Here is a 26,011-nt window from a genome sequence, read left to right as displayed (position 1 = left end):
GGCTTTAAAACACACACACTGTAATTTGAAGGAAATGGGAGGGGAACACATGCATTTTCATTCTTTGAATGCAAAGTGATGATGTAGAGACCGTGGTTAAAAATTATGCTGCATTTTCTGGTAATACTTGTATTGTGTATATTATTGGTTTTAAACACCATGCACCTATTTTACTGTTGAACAGAAAAATAACTCTGTTTACATATTTATGCAATGGAAAAGATTTTGTATCGAGCTTCTAAATATTTCCTTTAAAAGTAGGCTCAACAAAGCTTTAGATCAAAATTTAGGATTAATTGAAAACTTAAGTCTCTAGGAAAACATCAGACAAACTCTGAATCTGACCTCCTATAGTAAGCATGCAAATTTCCCATCTGGATTCCATATCAAATTTACCTCTATCAGTTCTCCCTGGAATTTGGGTTGTACCTTTCTCCACTGCAGTACCACAAATCTCACCAAGTTCTGTTCTCCCACAGTGTGTTAGGGGTAGCTTTTTAAACCTCTGAATGTACATTAAATAACGAATGAGGGAATTTCTTCACACATTTAAGTACAGTTTTTCTTAGTCTTTTAGTTTTTAACCCATGTATACATAATTCACCCTCTATTCTGCATGATAGTTCTGAACTATGCATGTGCTACTTTCCCACCTAATCTTAATTTAAATTAAGTTATGTAATTGATAGCTGCTGTCCACTTATTCAAAAAGTTATGTTTCATGAAGTTAAACTTTTGCTTGGCAACATGTCGCAATAAGCAGAACATTTAAAATACTACCTTGCTATAATGAATGCTTCCTATGAAGGAACTACTTCTGTTCCTCCTTTCTTAACCTGTTCTAGGAATAAGATGCTTGCTCTATCTTTACTATAATAAATCAGTTTATGGATTGGACTTCAGAATCTGTAATGTAAAATATTCCAAATCCAAGTTGTCTGTGGTGGTAATTGAGGTTCCTTCTAATAATGGAGAATACCTCAATCGGCTAGAGTCAAAAAACAAAGTTGTTCACAGGGAAATTAGATGTGGATTCATGTTTTGTCTTCCAATAAACCTAGACAATCTTATTCTCAAGATTCTAATGGTTCCGATTTGAGAGGTGGAGTGAAGTAGTTATGAGTCTTGTGTAGGCTGAAAGGGAAATCGATGATTTCAAATAATGTAAGCTGTGATATTTGAATGTTTGTTGGGAATTTTTTTCCCCCTCTACTGATTTAGTTAAGGAATGACCAAATTAATCACATTCAAGCTTATTTATTCTTTGCAGAGTAGTTGTCCATCATTCTTTTTATATATTTTTTTTTTTGTAGAAAATCCCAGGGCAGAGAGATGGGACTTTAACCTGCAAAGATTTAGTTGAGTAATTTGGTAACCCCTTAAATGATGGGAGTGCAACACAACTATGCATCCCAGCTATCAGTTTACTGCAGGGGCTACTATAAAAGAATTCTGACTATGACAAAGAAAAGGGAGGACTGCTATATACAATAAGCAGAAAGCCAGGTCAAATTTTATGGAAAATCTAGTCTGAATAAGGCTTAAGAGACACAACCTTTTGTGGGTGATGGAAATTTCTCTGGGGTTGCATGTTGTCCTCTGTGGCTTCCAAAACAGCTGGAAGGAAAATGGATTTTCAATAAAATTAACTGTACATTAATCCTAGAAGTAGCTAAGGATATATATACACAAAACATGAGTAGCAAAGAGGCATTTGTGGTGCCATTACCTACTGGTACAATAAAACCCCCAGCATGTGAAAGCTTAAGGGATTCCAGTACCCAGTAACACTGCCATATACCAACTTAAGAGGCTTACTTGAAAGAACCTTTGTACAGAGCATGCCTTTTGCTTCTTTTTTTAACTTAAAAGTAGCAATATACTGCTGGGAATGGAAGACTTAAACTGTTGTTCCACGTATAACATTGCAGAACTCCTCTGCTGTAATTCCTTGGAACACTTTTTTCCCCTTCCCTTTCATTATTACAACATCTTACCTCATGTCTCATTCCCCAAGCTATTACAACAGATACTAGGTACATTGGCTAAGAGGATGTTGTGTCGGGTACATGGAAGATTAATATCCCAGCTTAAAATTGTGCCTTGCATGATACTATTCATGTTTATGTAGCTTATCTGGGATTCACCTACAACTCTCTTGTGTGCCCATGTGATATAGCACTGGGATATAGCTTGGTTTTTAGCTGAATATTAACATTTGTTTTGTAACGGACACAGATCTGGGTCCTTGAGGGAGTTAGTGCCTTAATGTTCCAGAGCAAACTGCACAGCAATACTGTCTTTTGGCATTGCCTGTTAGAAGCATTTATCTTATTACACATCATACTTCCTTGTTCATCATACTTGCTGGACAGAATAAACAATTTATATGCATCATTTTTCTCACAGCATATCTGATTCTTAATGGCATTAAAATGATTATTTCAGTTGCTAATTGTTAAACTGTTGTGTATTGTGTATGAAAAAATATAGAACTCAATTAGTTTGTTTACTATTAAGTACTTGCCATTAATTTAATATTGTTTTAACCTATAAACAGCCCAATCTCCTGCCTTTGGACAATTTGAGAGAACGAAGTAGTTACCACTAAGTTTTCACTTCCTGCAATTTTAACCTTTCATCTTTACTTGGATGTCCTGGTACTGAAAAGTGGAGAACCCAAGTGGTGGGAGCAGGTTCAGAAATTGTTCCTTTTTAAAATAATTCTCCATTCATACCCTGGCATATGGCATACCCTTACCTAAAGTGTTGTATAAAGTTGTAATTACTAGCAAGCAGTTGCTTATGGGAAGTGTCTCCATCTTTCTTTCCATCGTCTCAAAGCTGATTTTGAAAGATCTGGCTTTCCCTGTCCTAGGATGCCAAAGCGGAAGGAGCACTGAATGGTGTGGTGGTTGTTTTTTTTATTTGTTTGTTTGTTTTTTGGAAAATTTTGCCAAATGAAAGTTCTGGTGATGAAAAATGTCCACCAACTCCTCCTCAATCCAGTCTAAATGAACTCTAGGGATTTCCCCTTTTTCCTATACTACATCACCTTTAAACACCGCTATATTCTACAAAGCCTGACCTGTGAGCTGTCTGCATAGCCTGACTTGTAGTGCTACCAGAAGTACTCCAGTTTTTGTTCCTGACCTGCCACGACAAAATTCTAGTTTGTGAAGTGCCTTTTTTGTAAATCGTATCCTAAAATACTATGCAAATACAGCTGGGGTGAGAAATTAAAAGGCTAGATAAAGGAGACAAAAGGTGGTGGATAATTGTAGATAAGATTGCAACAGCATTGAGATGGGAGGAAGACAGCAAGGGTAGATAAAAATAATTTTTGAAGTGTGTACATTACTCCTCTAGAAGAGTAATACGCTATACTAATGTAGTCTCCCTACTTGTCCATAAAAGGACTGCAGTTGTTTCATCATTCCATCTTTTGTCTTCTGACACTACCAGTAAATGCCAATTGTGGCTTCTGCTGTGGACAGGTGGCCAGTAGGTACTATACTTTGAAGCTGCCAGCCTCATTTTACGTATACAATTAGTTACAGTCAATACTAATTTAGGCTGAATTTGAAGAAGCAGCCTGGTGGTTAAATGTTGCATATGTGGGTACAGCTGAGGGGGAAACAGGTGCAAAAGAATTGGAAGGGACTGTGAGGCATCATACAGACAGGAATACAGAGAAAAGGACAAATGAACTGTGGCTGAAAGGGGTGAGTGGGAGGAGCGTATAAGGAAAATATAAGGTGACTTCTGAGGCATAAACAGATTACATTTGACTACACTAAAATGTAATCTATTGTGTACAGAAATACGTAAGACATCTTGCGTTAGTAGAAGCAATGTACATTAATACAAGGATATACATTATAGAACAATGCTAGATTTATGTAGCTATTGTTTGAGAAGTTACCTATCCATCCAAAAGGCTAGAGCTGCTGACCAGTTCTAAGTGACAGAGGTGAAATAGCTCCTCTGATTTATATGCCTTTCCCCCCTGTTTTGCCTTTGGTCTGACAAGTGGTTGGTTGTCCTGTAGGAGATAAAAGAAGGCTGTATCAGTGTCATCTAAAGGAGCTACTCCCCTCTTGATCAGAATTAATGGTGACCCTGAGGATGTGGGATCTGTTCAAAGACCTTTTCACTGTTTTATTTGCCTGATGATCCCTTGCATGCTATTTTCCTTTAATGTGCTTTATAAAGCTGTTGTCATTCTGTCTAGCTGGTATGTGACAGTGACTCACTGCAAAGGGAAAGTTACACCAGAAGTGCTAATACAGGCTGGAAGGCAAGAGTCAAATTGTCCACTGCAAAGGCTGAGGTTTTTCTAATTTCTGAAAAAGATTCCCCAAAAACACTTTCTGGCTATCAGCCGCCATTCATCTATTGAAGGAGATCACACTTTCCACGAGAGAAAGCAGGCAGCGTTCCGGTTTAAGAGCAACAAAACACTTTCCTGCCATGTATGCCAGAGAAAAGCACTATTCAGGAAAGAAAGGGAGTACTTGTGGCACCTTAGAGACTAACCAATTTATTTGAGCATAAGCTTTCGAAAGCTTATGCTCAAATAAATTGGTTAGTCTCTAAGGTGCCATAAGTACTCCCTTTCTTTTTGCGAATACAGACTAACACGGCTGTTACTCTGAAACCTATTCAGGAAAGAATGTCACAAACCAATAGAAGTGGGAGTAGCCTGTGGACTTTGCTATTGCTGAGGGAAAAGGAAGAAAGGAACCTACCCCCTTTTTTCCACTGCTCATCTAGTAGGGCCACCCACAACTTAGAGTACCAAATAAGTACACCACCAAGAATGTAAGAAGCTTGCCTGTGTGCAAGCCATCAACAAGCAAGGAATGTTACTGCTTTAATATGGACTACTTGTATAGGAGAAAGTGGAAGATTGTGTGTCTGTGTTCAGTACATCAGTAGCTAGTGAACAGCTTCATAGGAGTGGTGGTCTGCACTACCTGAAGTATAAGGTAGCATAGACCATTCATTGGTGCTTCTGCTGTTCCTCAGCTGTTACTTAAACAACCTATCAATTTTTTTCAAGTTAGAGAAGGCGAGAGCATGTTTTGTTCCTCTAAGCCAGGTTTTAAAAGGTAGTACTTAGTTCACTGGCCACATTACATGGTCTAGCTTCTGGCTGCCAGCATCTGAAATATTCTTGCAGGTACTGTGTTGCCTTCAAGGCTCTTGTTTGAAAGAGGGTGCTGCCCCTAGACAAGCTTCAGTCTAGTAGTACATACAGAAGGCTCAAACAACATGCACATTTAAACTACCTACTCTTTCAAGTGCTGAACTCCTGTACTAACCTACTTTCCACATGGGAGAATTTATGTTTGTTCTACTCCCGTTAAGCAGCATGATGAAGGTGAACTCTTTTTTTAAAGATACAAGACAGTGCAGTAGTTTAGAACTAGATAAATTTCCAGTGGAAGGCACAGTCACTTATGTATATAATATTTATCTACTTGTGCTTTACAGAAAGTGGGTGTTAAGCCTGGCCTACACTACAAGGTATGGGCAGCAGGTATCATCAGCTGGGGGAGGTTGTGCCTCCCCAAACAGCCAGGTGTAGCCCTGCCCATGCTCTGTGCCCAGGCATTGCCACCCCCCTTCTTCCTGCTCAGCCCAGCTTCAGTCTCCCTGTGGATGGCCTCAGCTTGGGCTGTGCCACTCACCCTCCTGGTGCTGGGGAGGCTGCAGCTGTGCTGCCCACCCTCCTGTTGCTCCAGGGTTAGGGGGCACTCTCGGGCTTGAGGCATGAACTGGGGGTGGGGAGAGACACGCTCTGGGCTCCAGTGCAGGGGTACAGAATGACTAGCCTCCCCCAGCTTGGGGTTCACACACCACACATGCTATGGGGCTAAGTCAACCTAAGTTATGTAACTCCAGCTACGTTAATAACTTTTCCCATCAACTTACCTTACACTTCTCATTCCCGTAGAGTACTGGAGTCAATGGGAGAGTGATTTGCAGTCAACTTAGCAGGCCTGCACTAGATCTGCTAAATTGACCCCTGGAGGATCAATTGCTGCAGCATCAATCCCCAGTAACTGTAGATGTACTTAGTGTTTAGCTACTTGAGATATAGGTAAAATTAGTACTCTAAGGATGGGAAATTAATACATTATCTATGTACTTTCAAACTTCTTGACTGTTTCTTGAATGAATTAAGCTCATGTTTAAGGATGACTAGCACTTTTACCTGTGCTAATGATGGTACTGCTCTGTCCCTAGAGCCACCACCCACATAGAGGTGGTGGATTTTAGTGAAGACTAGAAACCAAATCAAGTCCAACATGGAGGAAGTTGTTCTTCAAAAAGTAACTGCTCCCACATGCTGGGATTTAAAATTCACCCCCCTACTCAATGTAGAGTATGTACAGAGCTTTTCAAGCTATGGGTGTTATTGTGAGTTCAGCTAGATAGTTCCTTGCCATGTCTGACATTGCTTTAGGTGTGTGTGTATATACACACATACACACACACTACAAGAATGGTAGAGGTGTGTGTGTGTGTGTGTGTATATATATATATACACACACACACACACCCCCCTCTACCATTCTTGTAGTGTGTGTGTGTGTATATATATATATATACACACACACACACACACCCCTAAAGCAATGTCAGGCATGGCAAGGAACTATCTAGCTGAATTCACAATAACACCCATAGCTTGAAAAGCTCTGTACATACTCTACATTGAGTAGTGTGGTGAATTTTAAATCCCAGCATGTGGGAGCAGTTACTTTTTGTGTGTGTATGTGTACACACACACACACACACAAGAATGGTAGAGGGGTGTGTGTGTAAGTTAAATGACAGTCTGCTCAACATTTCTCTTGACTCTGCAACTTCAACTGTTATATCTGACTCTTATTGAACCTTCTGTATAAGCCCTTCCTCTCCCTGATCTACCTTTCCCAACAGCATTGAAAGGTTTTACATCTTACTCCATATTTACATCTTTTGTACATCCACCCATGGAACTGACTAAGCATTTGAGCAGTTTACAAATGATGCCTTAGGAACTGCTCTTATTAGAAATCCCAGAGGACTGGTCTTTTACTGTGCAAGTTTTTCTAGTAGAATTTCTACATAATCATTTTTGAACAGGTAATAGCATTTAACTAACTTGTCCCTCAAAGGCTTATTGTCTTCCAGCCATTTTCTCTTTTCAAAAGGAGTGTCTTTATTTTTAGATTGTCACAAGTAGTTTTATACAAAAAAATCTAGTATAGATTGGTAAAATAAACCCTTCAGGTAAGCTTAATAATGTAATCACATTGAAGTGGCAGAAATATGGTGAGAATTGAGACATTTAAACTACAGTTTAAGTGTTTTACTAAAATAAATACACAAGTTAAATCTATTTTAGTACCTGTTACATAATTGCATACACTTTTAGCTCTTGCTGGGTGCTTTAGGTAGTAAGGCAGCTGTAATAAGGTGAAAAAGTTTTAGACATGGCTCTGCAGATGTGAGGGCTCATCAGTGCAAGGATAACAGTTTTTCCAGAAACTACATTTTACTGAAGACACAGAGAAAACCTGTTAAGTAGTCCATTAAATAGCAGTATGTTCAAGCAGAAGGGAATAGTGCATTTCTCCATAAGTTAGACATCCTGTAAAGTGCACTGTGAATTGATATAACTGGTAAGAGAAAAAGATGATAGAAACAAGATTTGATTACTAAAGCAGTTAATATAAAATAGACAAGATAAATTCACCATGTGAGCTCATTTAACTGTTTGTGCTTCATGAAGTGTACACAATTTTTAGTATTACAACAGATATGTGAAAGTTAACCTCCAGGCTAGAGGACATTTACAGCAAGTATTGTAGTATAATTTAATATTTTGGAATTATGGTGGTAGCAGAACTGTAGTACACTACCAGGTAAACACATGTTAGATGCAAGTATCCCACTTTAAACAATAGCTAACTCCCCTCTGTAAGGATGCAGTAGCAACTGTTGTGAAAAAAGCTTATGTACTCTACCTCATCAACTATATACTCCTTTCTCCACATAAGTCATCCTGAAAAGGGAGAAAGCCAGAAGTATAACCAGCTTCTAGCTAAATTTAACAGTTCAATGCCTAGGCTGCAATTTCCCAATGTCAGATTTTTATTTGAAGTGGTAGTGGCAGCAACATAGACTTATGAAATGAATATTGTCAGTTTCCTCATTGCCACCATCAAGCCCAAAACTTTCAATCTTGGTTTAAGTTGTCATTCCAAGCAGACTGTGCTGCTGATTATGCTGCTTTGGTCACCATCTTTTATGTCCAATGATACAGACTCAGAACAGCAGTCCATCATGTAAACTTCTTCTTGGTGGCTGTGAACCGCTCCATGTACTAAAAAGCAGAGAGCAAAGAGAAAGTTTGTTGTTCTGAAATTGGAAAGTCGGTGATACAAAAGCCATACTGAAACTGGCCATTCCTAACCTCACACAGAAAAGAAGTCATGTGGAGGTTTTATTACTGGTGAACTACAGCAGCATCCCATTCATGCAGCAAGGAAGTTTTAGAGTCATGAACATCTGTTGAATGAATTTGTAGATTTACATAAATAGGTACTACCTACAGTCTCCAAGCCAATACAGTAATTTGTCTCAGAGACCAAGCACCCCTTATCAGGTTTAGACGATGCTGTGTGAATTAAAAAGCAAATACTGTAGACAATTCCCCTTCTATTATGCCTAGCCTCTACCCTATCTCATTCAATGGAGGTGCTTTGGTGCCTTATGATGATCAAGTGATGCACCACCATCTTAGCACCAGCTGTCTTCCACTCTCACTTGTCACCCTAAATAGACAAGATCAACATCCACAAGAATACACTTCTCATTGAAGCATTTTTGTAAAGCTTCCTCAGAATAATTTGGGGTGGGGGAGAAGCAGGGATAGATGCTGGTCTAGTCTATTGTGATAAAACAATTGAGTTAAAAATAATGGCAAATACTTACTTTTAAGTACAACTGATTTTTCCTGAAAACATTAAAATCCTAGCTATATTCTACACACATATAGGGGAGGACCCAGGCCTATCATCTATGTCACTAAAACGCTATTAGAGTTTCCCTATTTATTTTGTATCAAACCAACTTAAATTCCTTGCCATTCTCCCCACTATTAACAGAAAAGGTTTCTGAACCACAGACAGGTCCTTTGTTGTTATCTAATGGGCAAGGCATAAGATCATCCTTGGAAGGTCATCTACTGCCAATGGCGGCAAAGATACTTGTAGACTGTTGCAAGTCTCATCCACCAGCAGAACTCTGATCCCCCAGTAGTCCGAGATGCATTCATGAGCAGGAAAGCAAAAAACATTCACTGGCGACATTTTTCTACAAACCTTGTCATAGCCCTCCAGTTCTCTGAGTTTCTTGATTTCAAAGAGATTACCCTCCACTGCAAGCAATGAGATCTGGGAATCACTGAGTATGCTCTGAGGAAGCATGCTGAGGTCTAGACAGTTCTCTTCCAAACGCAGGACTTTGAGGCGTGGACAGTGAGAGATCTGCACTGAGATCTGGGAAATCTGACATGGTCCAAAAGAAGAAAGTGGAAAAAAAGCTTGAACACAGTACATTTTTACTGATAATTTGTTATTTGTAAGTACACTGATCTGTGTTTCACAACTGCTACAGAATCTGACTTCAGTTTACTTGGCCACTTTAACAACATTGTTGCTTGTAGATTAACTGGGTTAATGACAGGAAACGAGAACTACTTATTTTCCTAGCATGACTAGCATCTAGCAACTTTATATAATTTTAATTCTGAAGAAATATCATACCTCCTGACTTTAACCACATAAAGAGTTTGACTATTTCTAAAATGAGACCCTGGAAGTGAAGCTGTCCTTAATTCTAATACCGTACACACATGACGTGCAGTGGTGACATGAGTTCAAAGCCATTTGACATTAATCAAATTAAAATAGCAAGAGATTGAAAAGCTGTGCAGAGCCAATAAACAGTTTAATCCTTTTATTCTAAGATTCATTCACCATGCAATTTTCACAACCACAGACAACTGGCATCTGGATACCTCTCCTCAAAACAGGGCCCACCTGGGAACTTGAATACAGGGCTTAGTACTACAATGCATTTGGTAGAGTGGAAGAACAGAATAGAGTGGGTATGTCTGAGGCATTAATCTCACAACAGGAAAGTTATTGTTTAACAAAGTGAGCCTGACCCTATAAAGGCTATCCCAGTAAGTCACATCAGGCAATAGAAGATATCACAGTAGATGAAAACTAGCTAGGTATTTATATGGATCCTCCACCACTGTCATACCCAAAAGGCATTCCTCTCACACTGAAGTGGTACCTGCCTGTCCTGACTTCTGTGGCACACAGAGAACTAATTCTTTAAGACTCAATCATGCCTTAAGTCCACATGCCTCTAAAGCCTCAGTTTCCAGACCTGGTTCTGATTCAAATTGAGTTCAATGGCCTGCAGGTCCCCCACTGTGTCTGGCACGCTCTGGATCTGGTTTCTTGAAAGATCCACTACATCTAGGTGATGAAGACTGCAGAGTTGGGTGGGCACAGTTCGAAGCTTGTTTCCAGAAAGGCTCAGGGTCTTGAGAGCCAAGAGTTGTCCAAAGGTGGCAGGCAGCTGCGTCAGATGGTTGCCATTCACATGCAAGGTCTCGAGTTTTTTCAGCTTACACAACTCCTCAGGTAGAGCAGCTAACAATAAAATTATGAACAAAGAAATTACCTAATCTATTCAGAGGAATCTGCGAGTTTTCATATCCATTAAAAGCCGAGTCTGCTCCTGTGTGGAATATACAACACTATTCTGATAGGATTTTGCAAGACAAAATTCCTCTCTCCCAAACCACTACGCTAAACGCATTTTGAAACATTTGAAGTAAGTTTAGGAGTGAAGTACTAGTTTAAATTTGTTCATCCCATTCATTTTAGGTAAACAGAATATAAATAGAGTTGAAATTTGGCCAAGACGTGAGGCATAACACTTTACTTCCATAAAGGATGCTATGGCATTGCTAATGACTACAGGTGGTCAAGAATTTAGTTTTATCACTCACCCAAAAGACAACACCTCTAGTAGCACAGCACCCCCTAATTCTGGTTGCTAGCTTTGCTGGTCTTCAGGACACTGGCCCAACAGGAGTGACATCCACTGAATCAAAAGCACTGTTTTCTGCAGGACACCATCTTCAGAGGTTTTCCATGCAAGTACTAAACTATCTTGACTTTCCTCAGCTTTTAGATCAGACAGGTTCACAGCACACACTTATGTGGTTTTAAGTACTTACACGTTAGTGCAAGAGTGAAAATATAACAAAATTGCTAACTAGTTTTGAACAAATCTAATTTTCTCCTGATCATGAATTCCAAGAGATTTTAGTCTAAGCAACCAGTGTTTCCCTTTGCATTTTGTAAGAGTCAGGTTATCACATTTAATGTCAGACCAACAACAAAGAAATCTAGTTCTTTTTAGAAATCTGTGACAATATTAAAAACTCATACCCAGTTTGTTGTTGTTTAAAGCAAGACTCTTAAGAACAGAAAACTTTCCCATCAGTGGTGGCAGGATCTCAATTTTGTTGTTTGACAAGTCTATTGTCCTTAAGTTGCTAGCTAGCTTCTGCAGGTCTTCAGGAAACTGGGGGGGCGGGGAGGGGGAGGAAAGTATATACAGCATTAAAAAAGCTGGTTTAACTTAATAATAGACAATATAATTTCATGTTATCAGTCTTTCAGTATTTACACTGCAGTTCAAGTTTACATTAGTCCACATGATGCACAGTGTCTCACCATCACCAAAAGTGAGATTTACAGAATTCGAGCAAAAATAATATATGAAGTTAATTTTTTTCGATGGCACAAAAAAAATAAAAAATAAAAAAAATGCAAGCGACATTTTACAGACTCCTAGGAAAACTAATTCTTAGTCCAGAGTTCAGTCTAAATAAACAGGACAAAAATAAAGAAAAAAAGGGCGAGGATAGAAATATAGCACAACACCATTTACAAAACTTTTCATTTCTATGTTCTCTTTAATGCCTATTAATAACCTATGCTATTTGATTATTTCCCCCCTTTTGAAGCATGATGGAAGCTAAATAAAGCCCCTTCTTCCTTCAGTTCTCTGTTTTATTTTATATAGATTATAAAAAACATTTCCTTCCATCTTACCGTAACACTTGTCTGCTCTTTGGAACTTGCCTCCTTTCTTACTCACATACTTTGCCATCATAAAGCACATGTGACATTGTTACATCATTCACTGGTGGATTTTTTTTTTTTTAAAGTCATCTACTCTCACAGTCAGCAACAGCACCAAATATCTGCAAATATCTCCTAGTCCAGGGGCAGACCGCAGGCCAAATCCAGACCACCAGATGCTTTTGAACGGATCCCAAAATTTACTTATTATTATTATTGTTTTTTTTTATTATTTTCTATGGAGTCTGGATCTTGACCCAGAAATTCGGACCTGGTCTAGTCCTTCAGGGCGGGCTCATGTTTTAGCTTTTCCCTGCAAATTATAACAGCAATTTATCATATTCCCTCCCCCACCATTGCAAGAAAGGCAGGAGTGAAAAGGAAGATTAAATATATCAGAGAGGTATTTTACTCCCCCTATCCACAAAAAGTAGCCTGGTGCCATGCTATCTTGGACATCATACATACGGCAGCTAGACTCAACAGCAATTGTTTAACTCTGATTTGGATTTTTCTGGGAATTGGTCAAACAAAATCAAGTCAATCTCAGATAATGTGTTAAAACCGTACGCACTTACGGACATGCTTTACTTTTGTCACCTGAGCAGTTCCAATCAAAGGGACCATTCACATGACTAAGGTTAAGCATGTGAATAAGTGTGTGCAGGATTGGGACCTTAAAAGTATTTCACAAATTTCAAAGTATCTTGCATAAATATACACAGTTATAAAACTTATCTTGTGCTCTCAAGTGACGATTTTCTACTGAAAGCCACCTTTTTGGTTGCATAAACTTTTAAGAGTCCTGGATTTAATATATTTGTTTTAAATATAAAACCAGACATTATAAAGACATACAAGTTTCCAGGTAAGCAGAGCATCACTGATTGCTAAAGCAAAGATCCATGCAACAGTGAGGTGCCTGAAGCATTATTTATACAGCACAATTAATGCTCATGGCACTTTACCAAACAGGAAGATAGAGTCCCTGCTTATGACAATTAGTCATGTACATGTGTAGCCAAAGAGTTCTACTACCTCAGACAGACCCTTTCCAGTTAGCTGGAACACGCCTGTTTTCTGGGCTGTCTCCAAGTGAGCTTTTAAGGCACTATTTCCCATCTTGCTGGTCTTGTGTCAAGTATACAGATTTTGTTTAAGGCACAAACCCAGTCCAGTCTCTCTCAATCACGCTGCACTGGATTACATGAACCCAATTTTCCTGTTAAAAAGCAAATTTACAAAGTCATTTTGTGCATAAGAGTTTTCTTCCATGATGGCTCACCTGGACATGTTGAATGGTATGCTTAACGTATCAAGCTGTATTTCTTATCCCTAGTTAACAAAATATAGGTCTTAATAAGATTAACCCGATTTGTCATACTAAGATGCCTTCATTTAGAGTTGTCTGAATGCTAAATTAATGGCATGGAAGTTGGGAAGCATGCAATAGTGCAAGACAAGATCTAAGTGTCAGACTAAGCCATGTGTACACTACAAACTTTAGTCAAGATAAATTATAGTGGGGTAATGCCACAGCAGTTACTATATCACTCATACGCATGCACACTTGTCTGATTGCATTAGTGCTTCATGAATTCAATATGTTAGGCTTGGTCTGCATTTAAAACTTAGGTGGACATGGCTACAGCACTCAGGGGTGTGAAAAATCCACATCTATGTGCTACAGCTAGGCCAACCTAAACCCCGGTTTAAAGGTCAATGGAAGAATGCTCCCATCAATCTAGCTACCAGTAGCTCAGGGAGGTGGAGTTCCTACAGTGATGGAAAAACCACTCCTGTCCCTGTAGTCTGGCTACAGCAGCACAACTAGGGCGCTATGGCTATGCCACAGTAGCGCCCATAGCGAAGACATGGTCTTCGATCCCTCAGTCTCGTAGAGGATTCAGATAATCTGGTTACATAACTGTAGGAATTCGTACAGTTCAGCACCTGATAGGGACAGTGTCCAGTTAAAACCCACGGAACAGCCGCCCCTGGGTTCTACGGTATCAAGGGGGAAGGAGGGTGACTGATTAAGCTAGTCACCCACCGCCAGGAGCTCGAGCAGCTCCAGCCAGTCCGAGCTCCCGGCACGGGCCAGTCCTTCTGGGAGGAGGCCCAAAGGCGGCTCCGCTTCGGGCTGCGTAACAGAGTCAGAGACGCCTCACGCCGCCGCCCCCCGTCAGAGCCCATCGGCCGCCGGCGGCGCTGCCCCCGTCTCGCCCGGCCAGCGGAGCCGCCGCTCGGGGCAGGGGGCGCCACAGGCCCATGCAGCCGGTGTCTCCGGGGCACCTCACACACCCTCCCCGGCTGCGGCCCCAGCGACTGCCAGGCCGAAGACCTTCCCCACCTACCGCCGCCGCCCTCTCTCCCAGCCGCGGCTCTAACTCCCCATCGCGCGTCTCCACCCACCCACGGACCGGGTCCGGCTGGGCGTGAGAAGTCACCCACCCGCCGCGAGCCCCGGAACCGGAAACCAGGCCAGCGCCCCTCGACAGGACACATCCAACATGGCGGCAACACAGCCGCCAGCGCCGCTCCAGACATGCCACACACAGCATGGCGAAGGGGGCGTGGCTTCGCCCCCAGCCTGAGCGGCGCGGGGGCGGAGCTTCCGGCGCGAGGGCGGGCGCGCGCGGCAGGTTTGGACGCGAAGGCGGCGATGGCCTGTTCGAACCCTTGGGACGCGGCTCAGCCCACAGCCGCGGGGCTGGTGCTGGCCAAGTGCCTGGCGGCGGGTGTGGTGACCCAGGTAAGGAGCGGTGGGGCTGGGCCATGGCCCCTCTCCCGGGGAACCGCGCGGCCCTTCCGCGAACGCGCCCGTGGGGGACCTTCGCCCCCGGGAGAGCAGCGGCTGCGCCGCCGCCCCGGTTTCCAGCTGTGGGTGTCCGGCCCCCACCGTCAGCGCCCCGAGTAGGGGCCATCTCCACAGCGGGCAGCGTAGCAGGCTCTGCCCTGGCCCGGCCGGGTGGATGACACCGGCACTCTCCAGGCTGGAGCAGGCCCCCGTCTGGCGTGGTGTGAGCGGCTACTTGTCCCCCATCCCCTAAAGAGCGTTACAGGCAGTGCTTAATTTGTGGCAGGACTGAGAGTCCTCTAGGCTTGGCAGGTCATAGCCCCAGCACCTCTGGGCTTGTTGTACTAGTTATGAATGTAAAAAAATTCCTCGAGCTCCCGCACCTCTTGCGTTACAAATTAAGCACTAAGAAAAGGCGGACTTATGGCACCTTAGAAACTAAAAAATTTATTTGAGCATAAGTTTTCGTGAGCTACAGCTCACTTCGTCGGATGCATTCAGTGGAAAATACAGAGGTGAGATTTATATACACAGAGAACATGAAACAATGGGTTGGTTACCATACACGCTGTAACGAGAGTGGTCAGGTAAGGTGAGCTATTACCAGCAGGAGAGCCCCGGGGGTGGGGGTGCGCCCAGACCTTTTGTAATGATGATGAAGGTGGGCCATTTCCAGCAGTTGACAAGAACGTCTGAGGAACAGTGGGGGGAGGGAGGGGGAATAAACATGGGGAAATAGTTTTACTTTGTGTAATGACACATCCACTCCCAGTCTTTATTCAAGCCTAATTTAATGGTGTCCAGTTTGCAAATTAATTCCAATTCAACAGTCTCTCGTTGGAGTCTGGTTTTGAAATTTTTTTTGTGGAAGAATTGCCACTTTTAGGTCTGTAATCAAGTGATCAGAGAGATTGAAGTGTTCTCCAACTGGTTTTTGAATGTTATAATTCTTGACATCTGATTTGTGTCCATTTATTCTTTTACATAGAGACTGTCCGGTTTGGCCAATGTACATGGCAGAGGGGCATTGCTGGCACATGATGGCATATATCACATTGGTAGATGTGCAGGTGAACGAGCCTCTGATAGTGTGGCTGATGTGATTAGGCCCTGTGATGGTGTCCCCGAATAGATATGTGGGCACAGTTGGCAACGGGCTTTGTTACAAGGATAGGTTCCTGGGTTAGTGGTTCTCTTGTGTGGTGTGTGGTTGCTGGTGACTATTTGCTTCAGGTTGGGGGGCTGTCTGTAAGCAAGGACTGGCCTGTCTCCCAAGATCTGTGAGAGTGATGGGTCGTCCTTCAGGATAGGTTGTAGATCCTTGATGATGCGCTGGAGAGGCTTTAGTTGGGGACTGAAGGTGATGGCTAGTGGTGTTCTGTTATTTTCTTTGTTGGGCCTGTCCTGTAGTAGGTGACTTCTGGGTACTCTTCTGGCTCTGTCAGTCTGTTTCTTCACTTCAGCAGGTGGGTATTGTAGTTGTAAGAATGCTTGATAGAGATCTTGTAGGTGTTTGTCTCTGTCTGAGGGGTTGGAGAAAATGCGGTTGTATCGTAGAGCTTGGCTGTAGACAATGGATCGTGTGGTGTGGTCTGGATGAAAGCTGGGGGCATGTAGGTAAGTATAGCATCAGTAGGTTTCCGGTGTAGGGTGATGGTAATGTGACCATCGCTTATTAGCACTGTAGTGTCCAGGAAGTGGATCTCTTGTGTGGACTGGTCCAGGCTGAGGTTGATGGTGGGATGGAAATTGTTGAAATGATGGTGGAATTCCTCAAGGGCTTCTTTTCCATGGGTCCAGATGATGAAGATGTAATCAATGTAGTGCAAGTAGAGTAGGGGCATTAGGGGATGAGAGCTGAGGAAGCGTTGTTCTAAGTCTGCCGTAAAAATGTTGGCATACTATGGGGCTAATGTGGGTACCCATAGCAGTGCGGCTGATTTGAAGGTATACATTGTCCCCAAATGTGAATTGCTGGAAATGGCCCACCTTGATTATCACTACAAAAGGTTTTTTTTGTTTTATTTTGTTTTTTTCTCTCCTGCTGATAATTGCTCACGTTAAGTGATCACTCTCGTTACAGCGTGTATGGTAACACCCATGGTTTCATGTTCTCTGTGTATATAAAATCTCCCCTCTGTATTTTCCACTGAATGCATCCGATGAAGTGAGCTGTAGCTCACGAAAGCTTATGCTCAAATAAATTTGTTAGTCTCTAAGGTGCCACAAGTACTCCTTTTCTTTTTGCGGATACAGACTAACACGGCTGGTGCTCTGAAACCTACATTAAGCACTGATTACACTCTGGATTGCCTGTGGCAAACGTAGACGTCTGCTCTAAAAAACAGATTGCTATTACAGGCTTTAGGAGAGCTAACTTTTTTTAGGCTTTGTTCTGTAGTTCTTGATCTTCTTTAGCTCCTTAGATCTTTTTTGAACATAAAAATAAAAAATGTTCAGAGGCTGAGTTAGAACACATTTGCTCACTGTGGTTGTCTGCTGTGCCCCCAGGTATTTGCTTCTGGATGGCTTTCTGCTACTAGGGTTTCATTTGCACAATATGAATGTCAACAGAAGGTGCTAGATCTAAATGGGCAGCATTGATTCTGCTTTTGGAACTTGGAACGTAGGGATAAAGTGTAATGGTTCCATTTATTCCTGTATCTGTACTGTCAAAATAGTCTAATAGATCTATGCCTCCACTTTCAAGTACTCCTGTTAAATTTAATCTCCCTATCAATCCTGTGCAGAGAGCCATGTGGACAGATGCCTGCACAGAGGTTCATGTTCAGGGTTACTATTTGTAGCTAAAAGAAAAGGAGTACTTGTGGCACCTTAGAGACTAACCAATTTATTTGAGCATGAGCTTTCGTGAGCTACAGCTCACTTCATCGGATTGCATTGGCATCCGATGAAGTGAGCTGTAGCTCACAAAAGCTCATGCTCAAATAAATTGGTTAGTCGCTAAGGTGCCACAAGTACTCCTTTTCTTTTTGCGAATACAGACTAACACGGCTGTTACTCTGAAACCTATTTGTAGCTAAGGCCCTTTGTTTTCAGTTTTTAACAAAAAATTCCTGGCTTTTACAAAAGCTATTATGCATGTTTTTCCAATTTTCACCTGAATTTTGGACCACTCAATTACATGGAAATATTGAGTGTTAAGAAATTTCAGTATATTAATTAGGTAGCTAGGTTTGTTAATAATAAATTAGTCTAAGTGTAAATGTTAGGCTGTCTCTTAAAGTAAGACAATGTAGCGGAAGATACACGTACATGTGTACATACTGTTAATGTACTGTTCATGAAATAAACCACAGCATTAAACTGTCCTTACTTAAAATACTCTTACTTTTCTCTTTGTGCCTTTTTTCTGTTCTCCCTTCCCCCAATATTAACCCTGATATTTTCCTAGAAAACTGTGAAGTTAATTTTGCACAGTTTTTCACCTGTTTTTTTTGTTGTTGGTTTTTTTTTTTTGTAATAAACACTGACACGTTTTTGGGAAATTTTAAACAAAAAACAAAGGACCTTGTTTGTAGCATAATCTTGCTTGTTGCATAAGTCCTTTCACAATCACTTTATTGAATTATTTTTATTATTTGAATTATAGTAGCACCTGGAAACTCCAACAAAGTTGGGGGCCCTACTGTACTAAGAGCCATGGAAACAGATAGTAAGAGACCATCCCTAAAGAGCTTAGCCCTTGTCTATACTACAAACTTAGGTTGGTATAACTGTTGCTTAGGAATGTGGAAAATCCACACCCCTGAGTGACAGAGTTATACCAACGTAACCCTTGATGTAGACAGCACTCTGTTGATGGAAGGGCTTTCCTCTCCTCTGCTTCTCGGAGAGCTGGAGTTCCTGTGCTGACAGGAGAAGGTCTCCTGTCAGCATAGTAGTGTCTTCACTAAGCACCACAGCGGTAGAGCTGCACTGGTGCTGCTATGCTGCTGCAGCACTGTAAGTGTAGACAGGCTCTCACAATCGGACTGAGTGTTCTTGGTGCTTGACCCAAGATTGTGGAATGAACTTCACTGTAACTAAGGACCATCCCAAACCTTACCACCTTTCACACCTTGCAAGAAGCATTGCTCTGACCTTGCCATCTCTAATATAAACACAGAGGTGTGTGTGAATGTGAATACAGTATATAAATTCCAAAAGGAACACTGCATACACTTCTTCCCCTAGGAGAGAAAATGAAAGAACAAACCTGTGGCATGTTAGTCACATTATTTAATACACTACTGGAAGTCGCTCAAGTGCTATGGTGATGAGCATGGTATAAGAAATTATATAGAATAGAATCTAAATAGACAAAAGGAGGAAGGGAAAACTGAGATATAGAGCGGTAAAGTGCTTTGCCTAAGGTGATACAGCACATCAGTGGCATAGCTGGGAATTGAACTCTGGTCTTCTGATTCAGTGCCTTCTCCACTAGCCATGCTACTTCCTAGTACATTGGTTTGGAGGGTTTAGTTATTTTTTTCCCCCTTAAAGTACAATGTGTGTCTTCAAATAAGATGCCAGTTATAATAAATCCATGTTTATGCTGATAGAAACAATGTTAAAATTGAAAGGGGAGAGAAGAGAGAAATCCCTCCCGGCTGTGTTTGATGAATTTCATTCAATTTTGAATGTTGACTGTCCATGCCAGGGATGACTGTATCCCTTCCTCTTGTTTATACTTCTAAAGTGTAAACTTCTGTCTTTAGGTGCATTCCAATGCCATAGATTTAAACAACAAATCTTTAAGGAGGATGCTCCCAAACTCTTTTATAAGGACTTTGTAGAATTTTTATTTTTGTAAGTCCATTTTTGTCCTTCTGAAATGTTTCCTCAGCTGCCTATGCAAGATTTATGTTTCCCAAATCATTGTTAGGAGAAACTTAATGCAACACATAGAAAGACCCTGCTAGTTGCACTAATATTCTTGATAACCTTGAAAATGTTCTAATTGCTGTGACTTCTTATTGCTACTGACCTGGTACCACCCTCTCTTGTTGTTCCTTAATAGGAGATGTTGGATTTATCTGCTAAACAAGCCCCATGCTTTGTGCACCTCACTGAGGTAGAGAAAATTGCAGACATCCGAGCTGAAATAAACCAGGTAAATCCATCGGTATCAGGGGTGCATATTTCTATATGATGGGAAAGACAACATGCTAACTGTTCTTTACCTTTGTACTGCCCCCTCCATGTAGAAAGCACATTTTTATGCTGTGTTTTTACCATTATATAGTAGAAAGCATAAAGCAGGCTGGAGAAGAGAAATAATATGTAAAATATAATGGCAGGTGTTGTTAGTAATTTAGTTTTTAACAGTTGGTAGCTTTGTCACAATTTAATGAATTACCACAAAGGAAAGAGAGACCCATATAAAATTCCTTTCTTTCATAATAATTGCAAAGATGCAACCCGTTGTATCTGGTGAACAAACTTTCTCTAAATCTTCTTGAAGAAACTGGGGAAACAGATCTGAACATCTGTTCTCCTCAGATCAGCAAACAACAACTGTTTTTTCGTGCGCTGTTGTATTTATAGGCAACTGGACCACTTCCACTTTAACAAAATAAGGGCGTCTCTACACAGGGAGCTATTCTTGGTTAGCTCCATGTGTGGATACTCTTATTCTCTAATTCTCTTTATACTCTAATTAATAAGAGTGCCTTATTCTGAATTACTTTAGTCCTTTTTGGAAGTGGTTTAAAATAATTCAGAATAAGACTCCCTATCCACACAGAGTTAATCTTAAAATAATCTTCTTTAAATTCACAACCTAGCTTATTCTGGATTAATTTTCATGTGTATACATCCCCTAATGGTACCTTTCTTACAGTTCCATTCCTTAGACTCCCACTACTGTCTAAACTGGCTGTTAGATTTAAGTTTTATGAGATGTATTCTGAATTTCTCTGTTGTTGCTATTGTCTGGTGGTAATGCTTAACTACTGAATTATCCAGTGCATACATTAACAGTGGGAAAGTCATGCCATCAAACAGCACTGCAGACAGCCAAATGCCCATTGGCTTAGCTGAAGAAGAGGTTAGACCAGTGGTTCTCAACCTATTTACACTTGTGACTGCCTGGCTCACATACTGCAATTAATATCTAGGAATTAAACCTGAAAAAGTTCCACCTGGTACAATATATAGCAGTCCATCTGTTTAGCAACACGGGGCATGTGAAGACATTAACCACATTCTGGACTGGCTTCCCATTGAATAAATCAAATTAGAGGTCTGTCCAAGATCACCCCTATGAAAGCAGCTGTGTTCCCCTGGAGCCAAGGAACTGTTTGGTACTCGGGAGAGATTTGTGAGTGTGAAAGCTTACTTTTGCAGGAACTGGACTTAGACAATGGAACTCATTCCCAGAAGAAATAAAAATGATCAGAAGCTTCACTGCATTAAGAATTAAATGCAAAACTCAGCTCTTCGTGCACAGATACTCAACACAACCATACAAACTAATCTGTTTTAAAAAAAAATTTTCTTACAGGCATGGAAGGATGAATTTGGTATTCTTATTTTGAATACATACATGCTCAGGAGGTGGGGGGATATCTACAGGTATATAGGTAAACACAAAGTAAACCATATGAAAATCAAGTATAGCTATTTTTTATGCCTTTTGTAGAAGAGCCTGGAAACTGAAATCCTGGGACTGGAAAAGGAAACTGCAGATATTGCTCACCCATACTTCCTGAGTAAGTGGCTGTGTTCAGGGGAATAATTATTAGTTGTAGGCTCTTTGACCTGGATGTCATCAAATGTGTTTCACCTCCATTGAGTTCCCTGTTTCTCATCACCACCATTGCCCTTGTCATCCACTGGTGTGTAGTGGCCCCTGAGGCTATGATGGGTGGTCAGTCAATAAAGGGTGTTCGCACAGCAATGCAACTAGAACCTTCCATGTCACTAGTGACCATGTGTGTGTCCTTTGTGGTATTCCACTTAATATCTTAGGCCCCAGGGGGCAGAAGTTCTGGGAGCATTCATAAACCATTGTGCCCCAGCAGTGCTGCACATAAACCTGCTGCCTTCCCAATTACTCAACAGATATATATACTTTATTCATATGTAATGTCACTCAGAAGAACTTTTGGGATTTTATTTTGGTAGTTTCGGGCAAGATCACCTCTTTGCTTTGTCTTTATGGATCTTTTCTTCTTGTCCACCATGACACAACCCTGAAGGAAATTCTTATTACTAAAATACTATAGGGTGCAGGTCATATAGGGATTTTTAGATGGAGCTACCAGATTGCTTAAAACCATGCTTGTTACTAAAGTGATACCTTTTTAAGGACTAGATGTCCTGAGCCTCTTTGGAACATATCCTAGTACTACTTCCTAAATCATTCAACAGGGACTAGTCTGGTTACTGCTATCCTCCCAGAGCCTGAGCCTGTCACTTGCACAGTGGAAAAATTGCTGGAAAACCTGAGTCAACTCAATGCAGAATGAGTTTCTGCTCTTGCTCCACTGGTCAAACAATTTCCAATCAGAAAAGGAGTACTTGTGGCACCTTAGAGACTAACCAATTTATTTGAGCATGAGCTTTCGTGAGCTACAGCTCACTTCATCTGATGAAGTGAGCTGTAGCTCACGAAAGCTCATGCTCAAATAAATTGGTTAGTCTCTAAGGTGCCACAAGTACTCCTTTTCTTTTTGCGAATACAGACTAACACGGCTGTTCCTCTGAAACCTGTCAAATTTCCAATCAGTATCCCTTTGATATTTACCTCTGTTATGTAGCTCAGAAATGCCAAGCTCTGCAAGTTATGAATAAACACTTGGAAGCAGTGCTGAAAGAGAAGAGGACTCTCCGGCAGAGGTTAATGAAGCCCTTGTGTCAAGAGAACTTGCCTATTGAAGCTGTATTCCACAGGTGAGTTCTTAGAAAATAGCTGTTAGCATGTAGCCTGCACCTGTATTCATGTCCAAATAAGCTACTTTTGCCTGACAATCACCCCTGGTAGGAGGAGCACAACTGTTGTATCAAAAAGTTGCTAAAGTAAACTCATGCTGCTAGTCAATGTGATGGGTTGCACCCACCTGTTGCCACCTGATGTACTGGGGTTTCACTGAGCCTGCCTTCTCCACTAGCCTGGGCTCCCTCTCCCTGTTTTGCTGATTTAGGCTTTCCGGCCTCTGGCAGCACACATGCACAGGTAGGGATGCACCAGCCCAGCACTCAAGTGCACACCCCCCCTTTGGGGCGTAAACCCAAAATAATATTGTCTTGTGTGTGTAGAAAAGTCTGCACAGCGCAAGCTCATAAAAATTTGCCCTCTCTATCAATGAGGAGAGAGATATGCACAGCTTCTTCCCCCCCACCCCCCCGATATGAATTGCACAAACTGGGTTATATTATAAACAAGAAATAAGTTTATTAACTATAAAAGGTAAATTTTAAGTGATTATAAGGGATAGCAAACAGAATAAAGCGGATTACTAAGCAAATAAAACAAAACCTGCATACTAAGCTTAAGGTATTATACTGGTTTCAAGAAGTAATTTCTCACCCTAAATGTTGATTTTGGGCAGGTTGCAGAAATTCTTGAAGGTTAGCTACCCTGCTTGCAGCTTAAATCTTCAGGTGTCTCAGTCACAGACCAGATCCCTTTTTCAGCCTGGGTTCAGTACTCCTCCCCCTTTCCCTTTGTCCTTGTTCCTTAGGTGTTTCCAGCAGTCATTCTGGATTCAGCAAAGAGTGAACCAAGATCAACTTACTCTCCAGCCTTATTTAAGATTTACATAAGGCGGGAATCTTTTGTTTCCCAGTCTTGACCTCCCCTCCTTTTAGAGGAAATTTACTAGAAGTCCAAGATGGTGTTTAGTACCAGGTGACATGAGCACATGGCCTACTAGTGTCCCAGCAACGCCTCTCAGGAAGGAGAAAGATTAGTATATTCCAAGTCTTATTGTTTCTTCCTAATGGCCCATCAAGGCTGATGGCCTGTTGTCTGGTGGGTGTTTCCCAAGTCCACACTCAGTTGTAATTGTTACATAGTCAATATTCTTAACTTTAGATACAGAAATGATACATGCATACAAATTGGATAATCACCATGTGCATAACTGGTTGGAAAATAGTTCCTAGAGTGTAGTTTTCATTGGTTCTCAGTCGCGCTGGAAGGGCATAATGAGTGGGGAACCGCAGGGATTGGTTCTGCGTCTGGTTCTGTTCAATATCTTCATCAATGATTTAGATAATGGCATAGAGTACACTTATAAAGTTTGCAGATGATCTCAAGCTGGGAGGGGTTGCAAGTGCTTTGGAGAATGGGATTAAAATTCAAAATGATCTGGACAAAGATCAAAATGATCTTGTATCTTTCAAACAGATGTGTTTAAATTCTGGGTTCATATAACGCTTAAGTTGTATGCTCAGAACAAGTCTCCAAAACCAAATAACATTCTAGTGTAGTACCAAGTCTCCTTTCTTCTGTGCAGCTTGTTCACCATCCACACATGGATAAGCCCATAGATATATGGTACATATTCTTCATAACTAGCCATGTCTTTCACTGGCATGTATTTAATTTACTGAGTGCCACCAAAGAGAGCATTTGCTGACAAGCAAAGATGATGATGCTCCTGCAGCCTGTGCCTTTATTGCTGATTCAGTTGTATAGTTTCTGCTGAGATTTTCTCTCCAGGCAGGAGGTCAGGAATTCCCACAATTGTTGTGGAAGGGGGTTAGAGGAAAAAAATCAAGGAGAGACAGGAATGAGAGGCTTAAGATTAAACTGTGCATCATTTTGAACAACCTGTTTTTGGATTTCTTCCCCAATTAAAGGTATGTAGCAGAGTTATTGACATTGGCAGTGGCCTTCATTGAGAAACTGGAAAGCCACTTGCAGACAATAAGGAGCATCCCTCAGATACCCCTGACCATGAAAAACATGGTGAGTAGTGGAGGTGGTTCCTTTTCCCATCTCCTGTAATGCTCTTTCCCTCAAAATGCTACATTGTTTGATTACTTAACCCACCTTTTAGTATCTCCTAACTCCCGAAACTCCCATCTTGTATTCCAGGACAATGCTCTGGCAAAAATTAACTTGCTTGTGACAGAGACTGAAGAGCTGGCAGAGCAGATACTGACGTGGAGAGACATGCAAAAAGGAATCCATTATGACAACTCCCAGATCACTAATGAATCAGATCCTAGCTTCAGAAGCTTAGTTTCACCATAAAACATCTTATTTGTGCAGAAGAAAAGATGACCAGTTGAAAGCTCTGTTTTTTACCAGTCCTGTGTGATAGCAGCAGTATATTTGTACCTTAGTCTAACTAGAGACTTTATGGTTGGATATCTCCCTGTTCTAGAAGGGATATTTTAGTTGGTCACAAGTGATTATTAAAATTGGACAATGATCTGTAAATGACAGAACTTATTGTTTAGGTGTAATTCCTCTTTGGAGTTTCCTGATATGTTCACACATACCTCCTTGAAGCAAGCCAATGGAACTGTCATACATACATTTAAAGGTAGAATGCAAAAGGTCTGTTTCAGTATGGCTAAAGCACATGATGTAATGACTAAGCTTGTTTCTGCAAGCATTTTGAGATCATATGCTATATTTTCTTTGTAAGTATAACAATTTTAAAAAATGTATAGTAGACTATAAAATGGGAGACTTAAGCTTCTGTGCACAATTTTTATTACAAAGTAGCCAAAACTACAGTAGCACAATCTGGAGGAGTAGTTCAATGCTCACTCATTTTTAAAGTATCTTCTGTCAAATGCTTTGAAAGTGAAGGAAGGTACCTATGAGATCCAGCTTTCTCTTGAAGGAGACTGTTCCCAGTGCCTCCCACAAAATACTCAGTTAATCCATAACAAGTTGTTCTTTACTGATTATTTAATTATTCGTCTATATAATAAGAGTCCAAGAATTTCACTCTGAAGCCTAAAATTTTACTTTGTCAGTGTAAAGCAATTGAAGCACCTAGAAGTG

The 26,011-nt window shown here is 41.1% G+C and overlaps 2 protein-coding genes across 19 annotated transcripts in view; one reads left to right on the top strand and one right to left on the bottom strand.

The window, feature by feature from the left end:
* LRRC57 (leucine rich repeat containing 57) overlaps positions 1–14,811 on the bottom strand; it is a 49,276-nt gene extending 34,465 nt beyond the window's left edge. Inside the window, exons 1-9 of one of the 18 annotated variants that reach the window (XR_012159446.2) lie at positions 14,652–14,802; positions 13,275–13,458; positions 11,538–11,673; positions 10,462–10,730; positions 9,384–9,569; positions 8,025–8,383; positions 7,406–7,676; positions 3,926–4,045; positions 1,275–1,617 (exon numbers count right to left, since the gene is read on the bottom strand). Coding sequence is in view for 15 of the 18 variants with exons in the window: in XM_073348629.2 (XP_073204730.1) it covers positions 1,420–1,617; positions 9,384–9,569; positions 10,462–10,730; positions 11,538–11,673; positions 13,275–13,358 (873 nt within the window). In the remaining 3 variants the exon portion in view is untranslated. The other 17 variants (XR_012159444.2, XR_012159445.2, XM_073348634.2 and 14 more) reach the window with 17 other exon arrangements.
* On the top strand, positions 14,433–25,695 carry HAUS2 (HAUS augmin like complex subunit 2). Its single transcript, XM_073348644.2, has 6 exons — positions 14,433–14,991; positions 20,060–20,152; positions 21,683–21,752; positions 22,803–22,935; positions 24,850–24,958; positions 25,088–25,695. Exons 1-6 carry the CDS (start codon positions 14,785–14,787, stop codon positions 25,244–25,246), a joined length of 771 nt encoding a protein of 256 aa, XP_073204745.2. The 5' UTR covers positions 14,433–14,784; the 3' UTR covers positions 25,247–25,695.
* The last annotated feature ends 316 nt before the right edge of the window (positions 25,696–26,011 follow it).

This window comes from Lepidochelys kempii, chromosome 6, assembly GCF_965140285.1.
Source record: "Lepidochelys kempii isolate rLepKem1 chromosome 6, rLepKem1.hap1, whole genome shotgun sequence".
Lineage (NCBI taxonomy): Eukaryota > Metazoa > Chordata > Testudines > Cheloniidae > Lepidochelys > Lepidochelys kempii.
The sequence above is the reverse complement of the archived record's forward strand: the minus strand, read 5'-3'. Positions and strand labels throughout refer to the sequence as shown.

What these genes read in the sequence shown, in the direction of transcription:
- HAUS2 (XM_073348644.2), top strand. Translation starts at nt 14,785, where the DNA reads ATGCCACACACAGCATGGCGAAGGGGGCGTGGCTTCGCCCCCAGCCTG. An exon ending in TGCTCACCCATACTTCCTGA is followed by an intron (nt 21,753 to 22,802) that starts GTAAGTGGCTGT and finishes TCTGTTATGTAG; the next exon opens with CTCAGAAATGCCAAGCTCTG. An exon ending in CCCTGACCATGAAAAACATG is followed by an intron (nt 24,959 to 25,087) that starts GTGAGTAGTGGA and finishes CTTGTATTCCAG; the next exon opens with GACAATGCTCTGGCAAAAAT.